At 40.4% G+C, this 17468-nt stretch overlaps 1 protein-coding gene across 2 annotated transcripts; it reads right to left on the bottom strand.

The window, feature by feature from the left end:
- Positions 1–2458: 2458 nt before the first annotated feature.
- LOC145229966 (uncharacterized) lies at positions 2459–10949 on the bottom strand. Of its 2 annotated transcripts, XM_080095313.1 has the most exons (6): positions 10581–10949; positions 10054–10206; positions 9627–9753; positions 7657–7722; positions 3230–3372; positions 2459–2877 (listed from the first exon to the last, which is right to left on the bottom strand). In XM_080095313.1, the coding sequence occupies exons 2-6, from the start codon at positions 10197–10199 to the stop codon at positions 2715–2717; spliced, it is 645 nt and encodes a 214-aa protein (XP_079951439.1). In that variant the 5' UTR covers positions 10200–10206; positions 10581–10949; the 3' UTR covers positions 2459–2714. The 2 variants fall into 2 exon arrangements, with proteins under 2 accessions (XP_079951439.1, XP_079951440.1); XM_080095314.1 differs by lacking the exon at positions 7657–7722 and having other exon boundaries at positions 10581–10946.
- Between the last annotated feature and the right edge of the window lie 6519 nt (positions 10950–17468).

Genomic DNA, 17468 nt, shown 5'->3' with positions numbered 1-17468 from the left:
AGCCCAGGTAAAGACTCACATTATCACCACACAACAATAATCTTTATTTGATAGCGTAGACTTCATTCGAGTGAATAAATTCGTTTTTGATTTTTTGCGTTGCGGCTCTTTAAAAACTAAGTTTTGTGAGATGCGGCTCGAGCATGAAGCAGGTCTGGCCACCCCTGTCCTATATGTTTATCAAACGCTCACTTAAGTGTCCCCATACTTCATTATTTGTCACAAAACCACGAAAAAAACACAAGATCTTATCAAGTGTTGAAGCGGCTTTAGATTAAACCTGCGCTGGTAAACATGTGTGTATCCTGAAAGCACATCAGTTCTGTTTGCCTGATGGTAAAGTCGTAAATGATATTTACAACCAAGTCTGTGGTTCGAAATTCAAGGAAACGGCTACAAACGAGACACAAAGCAAACACGAATCCAGTCGACGGACGTAAAGTTTTATGATGATTTGAAGCCGTTTTTAACCACTAACTTTGTCAAAGAACCCACTGTAAGTTACTTCAGGCGACCGCAGAAGCCCGGTGTAAATTTGGACATTTGCAGTCGAGACTAATGATGTCTGCGGCGCGCTTTTGGTAGAGAATTTGCCGCGGTTTTGAGTTATTTTTCCGGGACTGCGGTTTTGCTGTGACAGTTGCGTGTTGCGGTTTTAACAACTGCGGTCTTGATGGGTTCAGAAAGGTTACGAACACAAGAACTAAATACATGTTTGTCCTGAAATGAATCAAATGCGTTCCGGTTTACACAAAACAATTGATGGTGGTACTTGTATGTTTTACGTTTTTAAAGTTATCATCTGCATTGTGCTGCAATTGCGTTAAAGAATGGCGTCCGGTGGTTGTATAATAAGTTTGTCTTTTGGAAAAGTCGGTTTTTGTGTAACCATTTGCTTAGCGAGAAAAGATAAGGTTTGCAAAGTTGACATTGTAATATTTATTAAAGGGACTTTCAAGTGACTCATATAGTAAAGAATCCCTCATTTTGTTGTATTTTACGAGCTGTACGTTCCTGTTTCTTCAATAGATTTTTCCATTATTGCAAGGTCATGTGTTGATTCTGGAAATGATTTCAAGGCCATTTTGACGTTTTAACTGCAAGGCGCCAGTCACCAGAAATGTTATTTGATCGGAAACGTCCTGAAATTGCTCCGTCGTGTGGGGGCTTGTTTGCATTGATTGATTGGGATTCTGTAGATTAGATTGACGCTAATTTAAACGCTGGACCCCAAAGCCTTCCACAAAAGGAATTCGGTTTATTTGGTGACCGCCGTCGGTGTGTAAATACTGCCCTATGCGGCCGTCGCGCAGCTAAACAACGCAGGGGGTGCGAGATTTCGTGAAGAAACGAAATATCAAAAAAAACCTAGGGAACGTTTTCGTTCGCCGTGGGTACATACTGACTTCAAACACGAAGCTCGTAAACCTGGCATAATGGGTTCGTCACCTTTCGTTGAGTGCACAAATATTTGCATTCCGCTAATCGGCTCCCCCTGTTAGTGTGTGCTTACCACACGTATCTTCTCAGGCGCCTAATCGGCCTATTATGTTGTGTTTTATCAGCCGTCCCCGGGGTTTTGTTGTCGTTCTGCTGCGGAATTTCCTGCTACTGCATTTCAAGGAAGAATTTGAAACGCCCTTGCCAAAGATTACACTTGAGTTGATTCCAAGGACAAATGATTCGTTTGCTTTCGTTGTTGATTCGGAAAGCTCTACTTAGGGTAGACTTGAGTCCCTTTAAATGAATCTATTGAGCAATAACCGGTTTTGTTTCGTTGTAAAACACAATGAAAACAAAGTTACAACAATATTCTTTAGTTGCCCATAGTAAAATGTTGTTTCTGTTTTTATGTTACCTAGAACCCTGTTTGCTCATTGTGATTTTCTATCCGGTTAATACATTTCTCTCTGTTCAAAACAGTTGTGATAAGTCAAAGCCACTGCTATATATACCACTGTATTGTTATTTTATAACTAGTTTCACACAATGATTGCAAGACCCACAAAATGCATGTATTATTCATTGGAAAGTAAATGATTGTTTTGTATGTTTAGGCAAACAAATTTTTAAATCACACTTCCCTTTAAATCTATCCAACCTGAAGACCAATTATGACGTCACAGTACTACAAGCACTTTGCACGCGAGCATTTTGCAAGAGGTGTTAGCTGTAGGAGAAGTTGTGTCACAGAATTCAGGAAACAAAGCGGAATTTGACTAAGAACATGTACAGTAAGTGTTTATTCCTGTTATTTTTTGATTAATAAACCATAAATTAGTATTTACATTTTTGTATAACACTGCTTCACTGTTTTTGTAGCATATCGTGGTCTTTGTATGAAATCTCATTGACTGCAGAAATAACTCTTTAAGCATTGTGGTCTTATGTAAATTTGTAATGTCAGGCTTTTAAAATATATTCGATAGGCTTTAAAATCTGTTCAAGCAAACTCGGGTTTTATGTCGTTGCACGTTATTTGATTGTATTGAAACAACAGCTTGACCGAATTCACCACAAAACAAATCATTTTGCACACCTAGTTGAGCGAACGCACGATTAAAACATCGCAAAAATACAGACAAAGTAGGAAAAAGAAAACTAATAGCAAGTTGGGCATAATGCTTCTTAGAAATCCACGTCCACTGGAATCAGTTGAACACTGGTAACGGTTGAAGAATTTCCGGGGGAGCGCAGGGGAGCTTTTGCACCCCTCAGTTTGTGAATCTATGGCTGGAAAAGCGGAATGGAACCCTCCTTCGCGAAGGAGTGGTCTTACAACTAACTCGAACGCGCAAATGGTTTCTGGCAAGAAGTTGTTGCATATCCTGGCAAGTTTTTGCTACTGCTGCTGCGTCGTGACTTTGTTGGACATATCTGCAAGAAAATAGGTGTTTTTTTCGGTGTTTTTTTGCTCTAGCCTGCCTGAAATGAACATTTACATTCCGTAGGTTGTATCGGGCTTTAGTACAAAACGTGAAAAAAACTTCTAAGCACTAGATCCCCAATTATATAGTAACTTGTTTAAACATAAAACTGTCGAAGAACGATATGTTGCAATTCAGACGATGTAAAAACTAAAGCGATTTGCGATTGTACAAACTTGTTGACAAATAAATGTTGCTGAATAATCGATGTTTTGAGGTAGTATGTTTGGAATGTGGAAACAATCTGGCTGTTTTTCGAGTACTTGGCAGTTGAAATGTTTGATCGTTTTTACCATCCTAACCTGTAGTATTGCTCTGAGGTGGTAGGCATTCTCGTTGGGTTGGTATTGATCACTCGTACCCTTAAACCGTTGGCTTCATTGCCGTCAATCTGGTTCAAAATGTCGGGGTTTAGTTTGCGATGCGGAATTCGGCTCGGATAAATCTGTACACGTAAAAACAATTATTATGATTCAACTTAAAACAAATCAAATTATGAAACTTTATGAAAGAAATATGAACCAGCTTTTTAAATGTTAAATTATGTTTGAGGCCCGTGTTCTGTGCAGCTAACTGAGGAAAATATATGTTGTCATTCAAGATGAAAAGCATGATTTGCATGACCCCTACGTTAAAATGAAAGTAAAATGTTTGCATTGGTATCTTGTATCGTCTCAGGGCGAAATATACGTAAAACAAAAACTAAAAGGTAAAAGATATCGAGCAAGAACAGCAGAAGTTGTTGCTGCTTTCTATTTGTCAACTTGTCGTGTTCTTATCAGCTTACAGGCCATCAAACGACTGTCGTTTGCACAAACATAAGTAGTTTGTTGTTGTCTCTCAAGTAGTGTTGTATCAGTGCTCTCGCGTCAAGAAACGACAAGTCAAGGACACGATAATACAAAGTGACGCTTGAAGGCCACTGCATGATAAGATACAGTTGAGAGAAGTCGTCGATTTGTTGATTTATTAATAGAGCAAGTTCTAACCGCATGCGTGGTCTCTACGCATGTACAGGCTGCAGCTCTCCTAACTGCGTTTGTTTGTCGATTATGAATTGAGTTACCTCTGCAGTTGCTGCTAATTGCATATTTGTGGTAAGACTGGAACAACGTCAGAAAATTATGGAATTAAGTGTGTATTATAGTATTACATGCCGTATACCCAACTAATCCTTGTGAAGCTGGTAGGCCAATGAAATGTAAACATGGGTATTTTGTGTGTTGGAGGCTTAAACGCTAAAATGACTGTTAAGTGGCATTTTTTCGCTTCAGTTCAAGAACGGTATTGTTTAAAATTGACCCGTCATAGCAGGGGCCTATGACTTATTTTTAAATTGTAAAAAATGTGTTTTTATCAGATTGACACGCAACGACATAATGTTTGACAAAGGCCACTAAAAAATTAATGCCAAGAACAGTACACATTTTTTTAGTATGAGTTAAACACAAGGGTCAGATGTACAGTAGATTTCAAAAGGCCTTGCAACTACCCTTTGGTTTGAATGATTTATAACTGTTTACATTTTAATACACATGTGTATCACAGCGTACACGCAAAACACATATTTCTCAAAAAATACATGGCAAAAGTCGTGTTTTAGTGCGTGGCAAGGTCAAAACTTTGTCTAAAGTGTCATTTGGTGATCGAATTCCACCTTGTAATGAGAATTTTTTCGAAGTTGATCAACACTTTTGGTGAGAAAAGTCGATTTTGACATTTGTTACCCTAAGTGCTAGTCGTTATTGGCTCGTTAGGGAAACGCGAAGTATAACAGTTCAGCACCGGTTAAGCTTTGTACGCAGCGAAAATGAGCTTTGTTTAACGGACTTCTGCTTAACAGACTCAAGCATCGTTTAAATAAATAAACAAACGTCGACTCTTGCCGTCGCGATTTGGCTGAAGATACGGATCTGTTTGTGTGACATCTCTATAAATAAAGTCGTTTGCAGAGGATGTCCTTCGCTTACAATGATTTGTGGAAGATGACTTTTGAACAGCGGTTTGTTCCGGAACTGGAAACACCAAACACACTTTCGCCAACGCTAATTACATTAATTGCTGCTTTTGTGCCTGTTCTATTTATTTCCTTTTATACAAAAATATGTTTATGCTTGATAACAATAACTTGATTACATATATCTGAAAGTCGGCTTCTAAGCCATCTTTGTGTTGTCTTTTGTCACGGTGTTGCAAAATTTAATTGTTTCAAAGTGTCGTTTGATAACCATAGTTGAATGCATTTCTAAATCAGTTTGGGCAAACTCACTTTGTGATATTATTGTTGCAGAAGTCGACATTTTTGAGAAAATATTTCGCAACCCGCAACATGGTGGAACGGGATTTTTAACGCGAGTTACTTGTTCGTCACCTCCGTGAACGTAAATATGTGGTTCTCATTTTTCTGGCTCCCTATAAGCTCCAAGCAAATCGCAAAAGCGCCCCTGTATCGAACACTCTTGCACATTGCTGAAAGTAAACACCTGTTAAGATTATAGCGCCGCATCGCATGAAATCTACCTGCGGATCTACCCAACGCGGAATAAAACAGCTTGGACTTTCTGCCGATATCGTCCTATACGTGCGAAAACGGGCATAATTTGCCGAGGGCCCTGCACAGATGCATATCCTTACTCTGGGGCGTTCTAATGCGACCAGTATGAGTCAGATGCACATGCGTTCGCGTATAACTTTGCGGTGTATCGCCTTCACGGGATTAACACGGCATTTAAGTTCACCATTCTAAGACTGAACGACAGCACTTGTTTTGCCTTTAGAGTGAAAACATGCAGCAAAAAGGTGATACCGCGAGACCATGAACATGTTGCGATATACAATCTTGTTCGTTATAACCAAACCGACTTGGTGCAATTAACTGTAATTATTTATACATTATATACAATGAATCATACCCTGTTGTCGTTGTGTGCAACCATTAATGGCCGTTTGTTTCGACTATTTCAGGATATTCAACTCCCAACACTTATATTATTGAATCTAACAACCATAACTTAACGTATAACAGGAAACTATGCTAAACAACCATGGAAATACGGAAAGTCATAACCTAATCCAGTGTCTTTTAACATTTTCAGGTCTTCGACTGTTTTTCTTGTTACAACCATTAAAGAAAATATATGGAATTGAAAAATAAGCCATGAGGTAAATTTATGAAAGTTTGTGAGATGGCGGTGGAATCTGAGTGAAAAGGCACTGATACAAACGGTTGATCCGTGAGTACAGCTACAGTACGCTAAGCTTTAAACCTACATTATACTAATCCTATTTGAAGTAACAATCACGGATTAATACAACGAAGCAACAACAAGCACTCAATGGTAATGCATTATGGTGCATGTGCAAACAGATATAATCAAGATTACGCCAAATAATGCGCGTAATTCGAACATTAATCATGATTGCACGTTCCCCAACCATGCCAGTAAAATCGCCTTAGCCGCAGTAACACCGGAGGCGTGACGTAATGTTGTGGTGAAAACAATCCGTCATCGGCCGTAACAATCGTGTTTATCCAAGTGGAGTGAGCAAGTTGACAACTACGGCATTGTTCAGCGCGGTAACGAGGTTCAAACTTACACAGTCTAAAAGTCGAGTATGACTGCACGGCTTTTTGTGAAATTCGATCAACCTCGAGTCGTGTTTTGCGTGTCGTGGTCGCATCAACTCGGCCTTTCGACTTGGTCGCAGCGATAATCCCCAAGCTCAAATTGGGCTACTTTGCGCTTGGTTTCGTGTCATTGCTTTAAATCCTGTCCTTAAAACTGGCGATCCCCTCGTTTTGCCGCCTTGTGCACCAGTTCCGTGAAACCTTTACGTCAGCCACCCAACATATTCGCACTGTTAAGAAGCTAGCTCTGTTGTTTGTTGCAGTCAAACTGGGAACTTGACAGAGAACAATGGTCATTTATGAGTTTGTGGCAGGAATAATTCGCCTGTTAAGATCGGATTACGATAGGGGTAACCTTTTTAGGAGGTAAATTTACTTGACAAGCTTGGAAAACTGCCACAAAAGGCAAAACTGGTTTGAAATCTTGCGATCGAAGTTGTTATAGGCCTTTTGCGGGGACTTTAAAAACTTATCGCCCAATTTGATTTTAAGTTGCATGTTATCCTACAGATTTCAGGCAGGGGAAAAATCAGTTAAGTGTATAAACGAACTGTATAAGTCTGATGAAATCTACAGCGTAAACCAACGCCCCAGGCTTCGAAGCGGATCAGAAGATCTCGCTGGAGATTTGAACAAATCTTTGCTTCTCGCATTTACTGATGCATTTTACGTCAATCAAACTTTTAAGCTTCAGGGGTTTAAGGCTCGTTTTGAGTGAAAGATGACAAATCAGTTTTGCGTGGGCAAAATATTCAACATGTTTTTCATGCACTTTGTATGCTTTTAGTGTGACTTGTTTTAGATGAACCCAATTTTGTAAAGTAGTTAGTTAATGAATATTGTACTTTATTTAAGTTTCTTACCATTCATGCAAAAACTATTAACATATTTCACACCCAACATGCAAAAACATGCAAAATATAAGTTAAAGTAAATAACTAAGGAGTTTGGCTGCGATGCTATACTTGCATTACTAAGCCGCCGAAAAATCATTGCATACTGATGTGGGTTCTGTCGATGATAAAATTTGCGTCGCCTATAAGCCACCCGATTGGCAATACAAGCTTTGTAAGCAGCAATGGGATGGCATGAATGTAATACCTGGAAACTGGCCATTTGCTTGTGTTGACGACGGCTAGGGTCATATTGTGTCCAAAACTGCATGTTCTGTGAAGAATACAAGGCCGTACAGGTCACCAAAGGCCTTTTGCTCAGCGGGTACAGCCCAGCTCGGATAAGCTTTCACTTGCATTTTCAGATGGTTAAAGATTTTTCGATACCAACCTTGGTTATGTTAGTCTCATTTATTGCGAAAAGTGTTATTGTTGGTTGTAAAAGAAATATTGTTTAGTGTGTTAGCAAAACAGAAATTGCACTCAAGTTAGTTATTTCTGTCATCTGTATCAGTTATGTTAGCGGTATAACGGCCACCGTGACCTGGACGTTTATGCACTGATTCTGCCTGTTTGGAAGTACTTGTAAACTATGATCTGTATTTAGTTCTTTGATTTCTGCTAGGATAAATCTGAATCATCAGTTTTGACTGTTTTTGTTTATTTTTTTCTGCAGCTTGCGCACAACGACTTCTTAAATAGTACAAAAAAGCGGCGGGACGTAAAAAAATGCAATGAAAATGTTTTGCCGTGCGCGCACAGATGTGGAACGTTATAGTAAAGTTGCATATCGCTTGAAAATAGCGCGGCACGGCACGGCAGGGAACAAAGCAGGCAACACAAAATGGGAACGCGGGCATTTTAAATAAATAGGAAAAAAAGAAGATCTCTGAAACACAGTCTCGTGGAATGCAGCCATGGTTGACATGAGCAAAAAAATAAATATGGATATGTAGAATATGTATAAAAAGGCGGACAGATCACAGTTTTGAAAAGCGGCAAAGTTTTCGGCGTAGGCTTTCAATAATCAGCAAGGTGACTTATTGCGCAATCGCAATTCTCTCGCTCTCTTTTTTCCTTCGTCTCTCTCTCGCTTTCACTCTCTAACGCCCTCTACAGGAAAGGAGTGTTGCTTCTCTTGTCGTGTTGACGAGCCAGCTTCTTTGCTCTTCTCCTCATGAACGCCTTCTGCTTCTTGCGAGCCGAGCCCATAAGAAGTTGAGAAAGGCCGGGCTGTATTTTTTACCACTTCTCTGTGAATAAACGCTCATGGTTTGCGATGGGCCCCGCGTTTTGCTTTTTATGTCTAACTAGGTGTTTGTTCGTGAAAAAAGAATTAACAACGGCGAACTACTTAAACTTTAATGGTTTTTTACAAAAAAATGTTTAACTTTAGTGTTACTTAATCGCTTTAAAATTCAAACTATCACGAACACAAAAAAATGTTTACAAAAATTTACTTAAATTTTTTATCAAAATAATAACAATAATGGGTCGGTGGTCAAATACATCTTTCGATTGTGAACTGCGATCGACTTTTGAGTTTTGTAATCGGTTGATTTATGCCAATGCGAATTACACTATGCGCGATTAATTATAGTTTTCAATTTATCTTCGACTTTAAAGTTCAAATTCGACAAGGTTATTGACTAGTTGCGTGCCAAGGTTTTATGAATAGACGTTATTGTATGTGGAATTACAAAAGCGCTCATTGTTATTCGACGGACGAAGTTCTGTGGCGCAAAATTGTTTATTGACGTTTACGTGTTTATTCGTAAGTCGGCGCTATTGAGTGTTTACCCTAACTAGATATGGCTTGCGGAGGCCCAAACACAATAAGCGTTTACCCACAGTAAAATCTAACAACTATCACCCTTAAGTTTCAGCATATTCTGTTAGTCTGGCTCGCTGGTTTTATACATAACTCCTGTGACCACACAATTGGCTTTCTGTCCAAATAATTGTGCGACTGTCACGGTGGGCGCGTTGCGTGTGACGGTGCCGAGTTCGTGCAGGCAAATGCCGAGTGATTAAAGGAACAAAACAGTCGATGCGGTTCGCAATCGAATGGATGTAAGGTGACCACATAAGCAACAAAAATGCACAACGACTTTCCTTTAAGCAGGAGGTCGTGTGTTGAGTGTGAGTGATACATAGTGAAGTAGCTCGTGTACCAACCTTGATTTGCTTGTTGTCGAAACTGTGCATCATTCCGTTAAGAAGCATCTTACGGCGAAGTTCTTGAACTGAGCGTGAGATTTGAGACGAAACGCGGATTTCGGCGTGACGTTTTCGGGAAGTGGTTCTGCGAAACGAAAATTGGGTTAAAAACAGTTCCAACTTTTATTCAATTTTATTTTTTTAATTGAAAAAAATATAGAGTTACAAAGACCAAAGTATTATTTTCTATATCCAGTACTCGCCCGTGCCAGGCACGAGCGTGTAGCGCGGTTTGGGCTAAAACCGTCGACGCTACGTAATTGTTTTCGTAACGCTATGAGCTCTCAAGCGAGCGACGCTGCGTCATCAAAATTGAGAACGGGCGCTTAACAAAAATCGGCGAGAATCCAAGCTCTCGAACTCGGCCTAAAACATTTTTTCTCACCTTGTATGTAACAGATCCTGCATCAACTTTGGGTGTACGACCGTCTCGGTTGATTGTGACGTAGGGCGCGCGTCACAAGCGACGATGACGTATAGTAGGATGACGAGAGCGGAACGGACGATGACGCTTTGTGTTGACGATTGCATTTTGTTTCTGTGGATGAAAAAATATATTTGTCATTGCAAATTTGAATTGGTTTTTCAGTCGAGTTCATGTTGTTAGACAAATTAAAGTTTCAGCGGCCTCGGGGTCAATTCGCCAGAATCGGCAGCGCAAGGTTGACACGTGAAATCGAAAGGCGATGAATGTTTACAGGTTTTGGCGCCGCCTCTTTTTGATACTTAAAATTAGAAAAATAAACCGCTGCTAAAAAAACGATGAATAAAGCCGGTAAATTTCTCAGTAAATAGAAGTTTCACATGAACCCGAAAAACCGTTGTGGGTCTGATGAAAAATATCCACGCTGTTATAAACCTATATGTTTTACGACTTCAACAAATGTTTGCATAGCGTTTCATGGTACTTACGTTTGTTGTTGGGTCTTCTTCTTGTAGCGTGCAGGTATTGTCGTATATCAGTTTTCGTACAGCAGTTGTACTTTTTCACAAGTAATTTCTTATTTTTCGCTACGTTGTCTGCAAAAAGAGAAAACATGGTCTTGAAATCGTTCCATATTTTTCACATGTTAAACAACTTAAAATATACATATTGGTATAAGATCTGAGTTTACAGCTGCGTTAAATCTTAACTTGCACTTTCGACATCGCACAGGCCTTGTGCCCGTTAACTTTTTATTTCTTCGAGGGGGTATCCAAATTGCGGTGTTTGACGACAATTGCAATGCATTCTGCCTGCACTACACCTTTGCTATTTCCTCTAGTTGCCGAAGTCCTCTTAGCGATCGACTCAGCGATCTTTGTGTCCTAACTTCGACCAGAGGCGCTATTTAAGCTCCCGGGCTTGGGAAAAAAGGCCCAGCCGACTTCTTTTCTTGTCGCTTTCGCTCAATAGACCAATGCGCGTATTGACGTCAGACGCTGCCGCCGGGGTAGCCAGCCTATTTCTGTTAAACTTGCCAGCAGGGGACCAGATAACGCCAATCACCATGAACCCCGGGCGCTTAGCTGTGGCTAATCCAGCCAACAACGCAAGGGACTGTAAACCACGTTGGTGACTCGATTTCATACAACAAGACCACAGGAAACACTTTGGGTGGGTCTGTCCAACCTTTCACGGCTTTTTGCCTGGTCCGCTGGACCTTTCGAAAGATAAACCGATTTTATGCTTGTGATGTCATGAGGGGCTAAGCGTTTGTCACTGATAGGAAGTATGCTTAGGGGTATATTTAGCCGACTTACACAAGTCTTCCATTCAGTTCCACGCTTCCTTGTTATGACTGGTAATCGCCCCGCCTTTTGTGACGTACGTACGCATTGTGACTAACAATCCCCGACGGAAGTGAGATGGTGTACTGAGATTTCGAACCTTTGTCCCAACATTAGTGAGATCAAACGTGAGAAACATAAACTCTTCAGACATTTTTTAGACTCACACATACCCATTCCACAAACTACCACGAGTTTACGTGTCACATCTTCATTCATTGTGAGAGCAATTCATAAACAATGTGTTCTGTTGCTTAAACTGTCGTAGTAAACATGTCAGCATATTTACGGTACAAGTTGGATGACAACAGGATTATACTTTACAAGCGTATCGGGTCTCGCTCGGTTACAAGGCAGTCGCGTGTCGAGTAGAGGGTCGTGACTCTTGTAACAAGTGCGTTTCAATTGTTTCGTAGCAAATGCGATTCGCTCACTCTCGAAAGGACGCCAGTTTGACATTGCGGCGCTGTGTACATCCTTTGACACGCGGTAGTTTTAATTTGTTTTCCATTTGCAAGTGTTACTGCATTTTTACTTGCGGAATAATTGATTTTGATCACGTTCAATTCGATACAGACACAAGGTCTAATTAGTTTTGTTCGAACGCATTAAGCAATGGCAAGCCACAAAATTGCGGATTTTTGCATTTGAAATGGCCGCATATGCGCTTTTACTTTTTAAGGGTTAAACATATTTTTTCAGCCAGCCTGTTTAAATTGGTTTCTTTACAGTAGCTTGTAACTTGCTATTCTCGATGAAAAGTGCCACAGTGTCTACGTATAAAAATGGAGACTTTTAAATTGTCTCAATCACTTTTTCAAGGAACTAATTCAGTAACTGCTCGCCCACAATTATTCCTCTACCACACCTGCCAATGCGGTAAGGTCATTTATTTTTGAACACACTTTTGCGGCTGCAGCCAGTGTGTGGGCAGATGTAGTGGGTTTTCACCACATGTCCGCGTGACTGGAACAGTTTCTTTGCTGTTTTGTGGCAACGCGTGGGATCAAAATGCTGCATGTTTAAATCTACTTCTCCTAAGATCCAAACCTGTGTTTTGTATTAACCTAATTCTGTTGCGAAAGTTTAATGAAATCCACCTTGTCGTTGGTGTTGTCTTGAAGGTGTTAACGAATTTAAGGCTATAATGAAGAGGTTTTCTTAGTACAATTACATAGATTGCGCCAGATTATTCGGTGAAGTGTAGCACAGAAGGTATCGTTTTATAACGCACTGGTCACAATTACTCTACTTTAAAAGAAACACTGAGAAAACTGGCTTACCTTAAGAATATGTTCATCTAGCTCAGTGGTTCCCAACCTGGGGTTCGCGGACCCCCAAGGGGTCCGTGAGATGTTTTTTTTATTTTTATACCTAGTACCATTAACCAACAATAAAATTTTTGTAAGTTTATGAACCGTTTTTACAATCCTGCATACACGTGCAAACTGTTTATCAAACCTTCGGGTCAGGAAAATTAACTTTTTTTTATTGTTACCTCCATTGTGACATCACAACACACAAGAACAATCAAACTTATAGTGCTTTGTTTCAGGTTTTGTACACCAGAAAATTTTTCTCTTAATCGCATTGACCGAGTCAGTACAAAACTTAGTTGAGATTTAAGCACTATGAAGGTTGATTACATTTTTACTAAAAAAGCGAATGTAATAACGTATGATGAAGGAAACAAAAAACATAACAAGACTAAATTACGTTGGGGGTCCGCGGACCTATAAAATGGGTCCGTGACTACAAAAAGGTTGGGAACCACTGATCTAGCTACTTAATAAAAACGGTATCTTTTAGTCAATTTAAGTAATAGAGATAAAAAACTGTTTACCAGTGTCCATTTTGTAACTGGTTAGTGTCAATAATTGTGTGGGTAACTGGTAACCATTTAAAGCGCCGTAATTTTGCATGTTGTGGTTTCGTAATTAGGTAGATCTCGATGGAATGAACTGCGAAACTCAATAGGTAAATAGTTAAAGCAAAGATTGGTGTCGATTTGAATTCAGCCGTGTATGGATGAACTGTCTATTTAATAGACTCTATTACAACCCTCCATTTCCACTTCATATTTTAAAGAGAGACCAACGAAGACACAATATAACATTGCGGAGTACTTTTTTGACATTGCGAAGCTGTTTTTTACACACCTGTATTGTTTTAACCTGGTGCTCCCGCGAGTAAGATTGACATAAAGCGGCTCGACTGCATATTTTAAATTCCTTAGCCCGCTGTCAATTATTGAACGATTCCAATCAGCGAAAGAGTGTTTGTGTCTGCGGCGCCCCCCTCCCCCTCAGTGCAGTTTGTTCGCTGATAGCGCTTAGAATGAACTAATGCTATCTGGATCGGCACCTTTTCCGGGAAATTGATGCGTGACGTCAAAATAGGGTTTAACACACCTAATGTCTCGTTGAAACAAGTCATGGTAATCACGTTTTAGTCTCTTTGGCTCTGGCATCAAACGACTCAATGATAATGAGCGGGCTGTGTTTAGTAAATATCGGTGATAAAGTTGCTCGTTAAGATATCACCGAAACTAGCTGGAATCTAAGCCCCATCCCTACCCGATAATTTGACTTTAAACCAGCGAGAAATCGCCGCTTTTGGTCGATAAGGAAAACGTTTATTTGCGAAACAATCTTTATGATCTTTTATCCGTTGAATTTGTGTAATGAGTACATTGTTATGGGCTAAGCGCTTTTTCGTAACGTTTTTCATTGCCAACTTTTCCAATGCGTTTTCCAACTTTTCCATTTTCTCCTATTGGTCACATATCTTTTCAAGCGAAAATGTTTGAAAGATACGATCAGTGTATTTGCATGCAGGGGCGTTTAAACCATAATAACGCTTTTCAATTGGCGTACCATGGCACAATTATGTCTTTTTAACGCCTGCATGAGTGATTTTAAAAAGTCCTTATGTGAGGTATATTTTTTCTCTCACATACTAAGCGGTTTCTAAAGCATTTGAAAACTGACTCTTATGTTACAAATTAGACACAGTAGTGATAGCAATGCAGTTTATCAGACGGTAAATCTGGATTTCAGTGAAATTTGCACTGTTGCGAAAGACTCCTTTTCCAGCCCGCGGGAGTGTTAAAATAAAACTCAAGAATGGCGAGGCAATTAGGCACGCAAGCGGTTCAAGGCGAAATGTGCAACATTCACCTTAACCCGCACACTAATTGAACACTTGCAAATCCGTAACCTTTGCAGGCGCCCGTCACTTCAGATATTCATCTTCACGGTTCTGAGGGGCTAAAACGGGTTACACTGGAGCGGTTGGTTGCTCTTAATCATTGTCAAAAGTGTCTGCGTCGACAGGTATAGGATCTGCTACAGTCAGTTCTCGAGGGGCTGCGGAGCAATTAGGTTTGGCCTCGATTTCACGCGTCCTAGTTCAACATCGAGTTTACGGAATTACGTCGGCGCCTCGGTTCAACTTATCATGAAAGTCGATACTTTTGCCTGACATTATCATCTCTGGCTTAAAAACGACGCGCGCTTGCCAAGACTTGGTGCCATTTCGAGTTCCTTCGATGAATAACCGCTAGCCAACACTTTTACCCACCTTGCCCGTGTAAAAATATCGAAATAGGGCAATTAACGGCAATTATGTACAATTAGCACACGGCACTGGCGTCGGCGTGAAGGTTTTTTGACACAATGTTGGCGTCATCATGTATTGCGCTGTTGCCGGTGAGGTATGACGTAATTATGACACGTGACTCAACCTAGGAACCAGTGGTTGTCGAGTAACTAGAAACCGACGATTTTATTAAAAAAAAATTAAAAAAAGTCCAGTGGTTGCGCAATAAGAAAATGGTGGACGTCACGTTTTTCGGTCCTTCCCACCAACTTTTGGGTTTTCCCATAGTTATTGAGGGAGGCGTTACCTTCTGGTTTGTGGTAGTTGCCTTTAACGAGTCACTTAAATTTGTTTGTGGAAGATACTTGTATCGTTCTTGGGTTCGCATACCTCTAGCATAAAATTTTCCAAAAAACCTTATCATTGCCCGCATTATTGATTTTATGTCGTCATGTAACGGTGATGTCACAAGCACGTGACGAGTTGTGAGAATGTCGTTTTTCCCGATGAGAAAGCGCTCAATAATTCCTTCCATGCAACTCGTTAATTGACATCTTATTCGTTTTGAGTATTTCGCTAAGTCACCGTAAGGTAAACTTGAGATCTCCTTTTCTCCTTCTGTTTCATCGCAACGACACTTCTCAAGCGTCGCCACTACGCGTGTAGTTTATATTGGGGATAAGCGCGTCGCCTTCCACCCTTAGTCAAACAACTGTCAAGTGATTCACTTATCCAAGGCGGCCTTCGTCACCCTTAAGTCCCGTTTAAAACGCGTTCAACATTGCTCAAGCATCGTCGCGTTGCTGTTTGATCGCTATTTCGGCAAGGACTCCACAAATTCCAAGGCTGTTGAACTATCGCCATTTTGCGCAAAGAATGTCATTTCTTACCAAACAATCGTCCCTACGTCACTTGTTTCGACAGGTGGTGGCCTTTGGTGGGAATATGGCGGGTAAACTATCTCCGTTTCTTAAAAACAATGAGCTTTTGTCCAACTATACGGTCTGCGAATGCGGTGTTGACGTGAATTCGTCGGGGAATTCAGACTGAAGTACCCCGAAACTTTGTGTGATGTGCAAACGTTTATGTTCCGTCATTGTAAGCAGATATCAGATCAATCGCTACGATTAAACCGGCGTTATCAAACTGACGAAAAGGTTACATTTTGACTACATTTTATTTTTCTCAGTTTCGCGTGTTTATCTACAACAAAATCTGGACAAGAAACAAAACGTGCTCGACCTACGATAGTCAAAGTTACACAAAAGATCTCGATAAAATCAGTGACGTTGCTCAATTAATTGGGTCGCGTGACAAGCTAGCACAAGTGTTTCAGCCATGTTCGAGCGCGAGTCAACATTGTTGCCCCAACGCGAGATATGTCAGGCTCAATGTACGGACAATAACCACACGGCGTGCACAACCCTTAGCAAGAGCTGTCAACCGACCTCAGGGTTATCGTCTATCAAGCCTGATCTATCCACAAATCAAGTCTCGATCCGACCACATAATCACTCAAACCCAAGGACATTTGCCAAGCGATAATTGCGATGGCACAAATCATTCGACACTCGTAGGCGAAATATAAAAAAAGATCATGCAAATAAGACATTTACGTTGACGACAGTTGGATGATTTTGCTAGGTCATCTTCTAATTTGGAAATGCTCTTACGGTTAAAATTGCTGTGTCATGTATTAGGTTTGCTACATTTACGCAAGCGGTGTGCAAATTATCAAATATCATTTCGCGAGGATTTCTAATTGTAGATGTTAGAACTAAATTATTAAAATGTAATGAAATAAAGGTGAAAAACATTGCTTCCCCATAGATTGTTGTTGAACAAAACGTTTCGGCCGTCATACCGGATGAGTAACACAAAACCTGTTTTCGTGCCTTATAAATTATACAAAAATTGCAAGGTTTTATCCAAGTTTTCACGTCAAAAGGTTATATTCAAGGTTTCAGGTCGAAGATGTTAATGTCTGCGAAAACAGTCATAATAGGCATACGATCCAATATAATATTGTGCTCGGTAAAAATCGAACAATAACCTAATTTCAAGACCCTGCAAAGTGGATTATCGCTTTACCCCCGAGGACATCGAACTCGGCAAGCAAGGCGTGTATTTCGAACGATCATTTGCTCAGCATTATTGCAGCGAAAATGCGCCGTCAAGCTAATATTGATCTGCAAACTTAATCAAACCCCTGGCCAAGTTCGCTGGGAGGTGCTGTGTGCTTGCGCTGTTTGTCTACGAGCGATTGCCTAGTGTGTTATGAAGCATTACTTGTTTGCTCGTGTCCCGGTTAAGTATTAGCAATCACAGCACCCTGATCTGGTAAATACCGGGGTCAAGATATTTTTAGATGCACATTTTTGTCGTGTTTCTTTGCTCAACAAAGCCCGAAATTGGTTTTGCGGCAATTGA

The sequence above is a fragment of the Phallusia mammillata genome, chromosome 5 (assembly GCF_965637545.1).
Source record: "Phallusia mammillata chromosome 5, kaPhaMamm4.hap1.1, whole genome shotgun sequence".
Classification (NCBI taxonomy): Eukaryota; Metazoa; Chordata; class Ascidiacea; order Phlebobranchia; family Ascidiidae; genus Phallusia; species Phallusia mammillata.
Note: the sequence above shows the minus strand (reverse complement) of the source record. Positions and strands in the feature narration are given on the sequence as shown.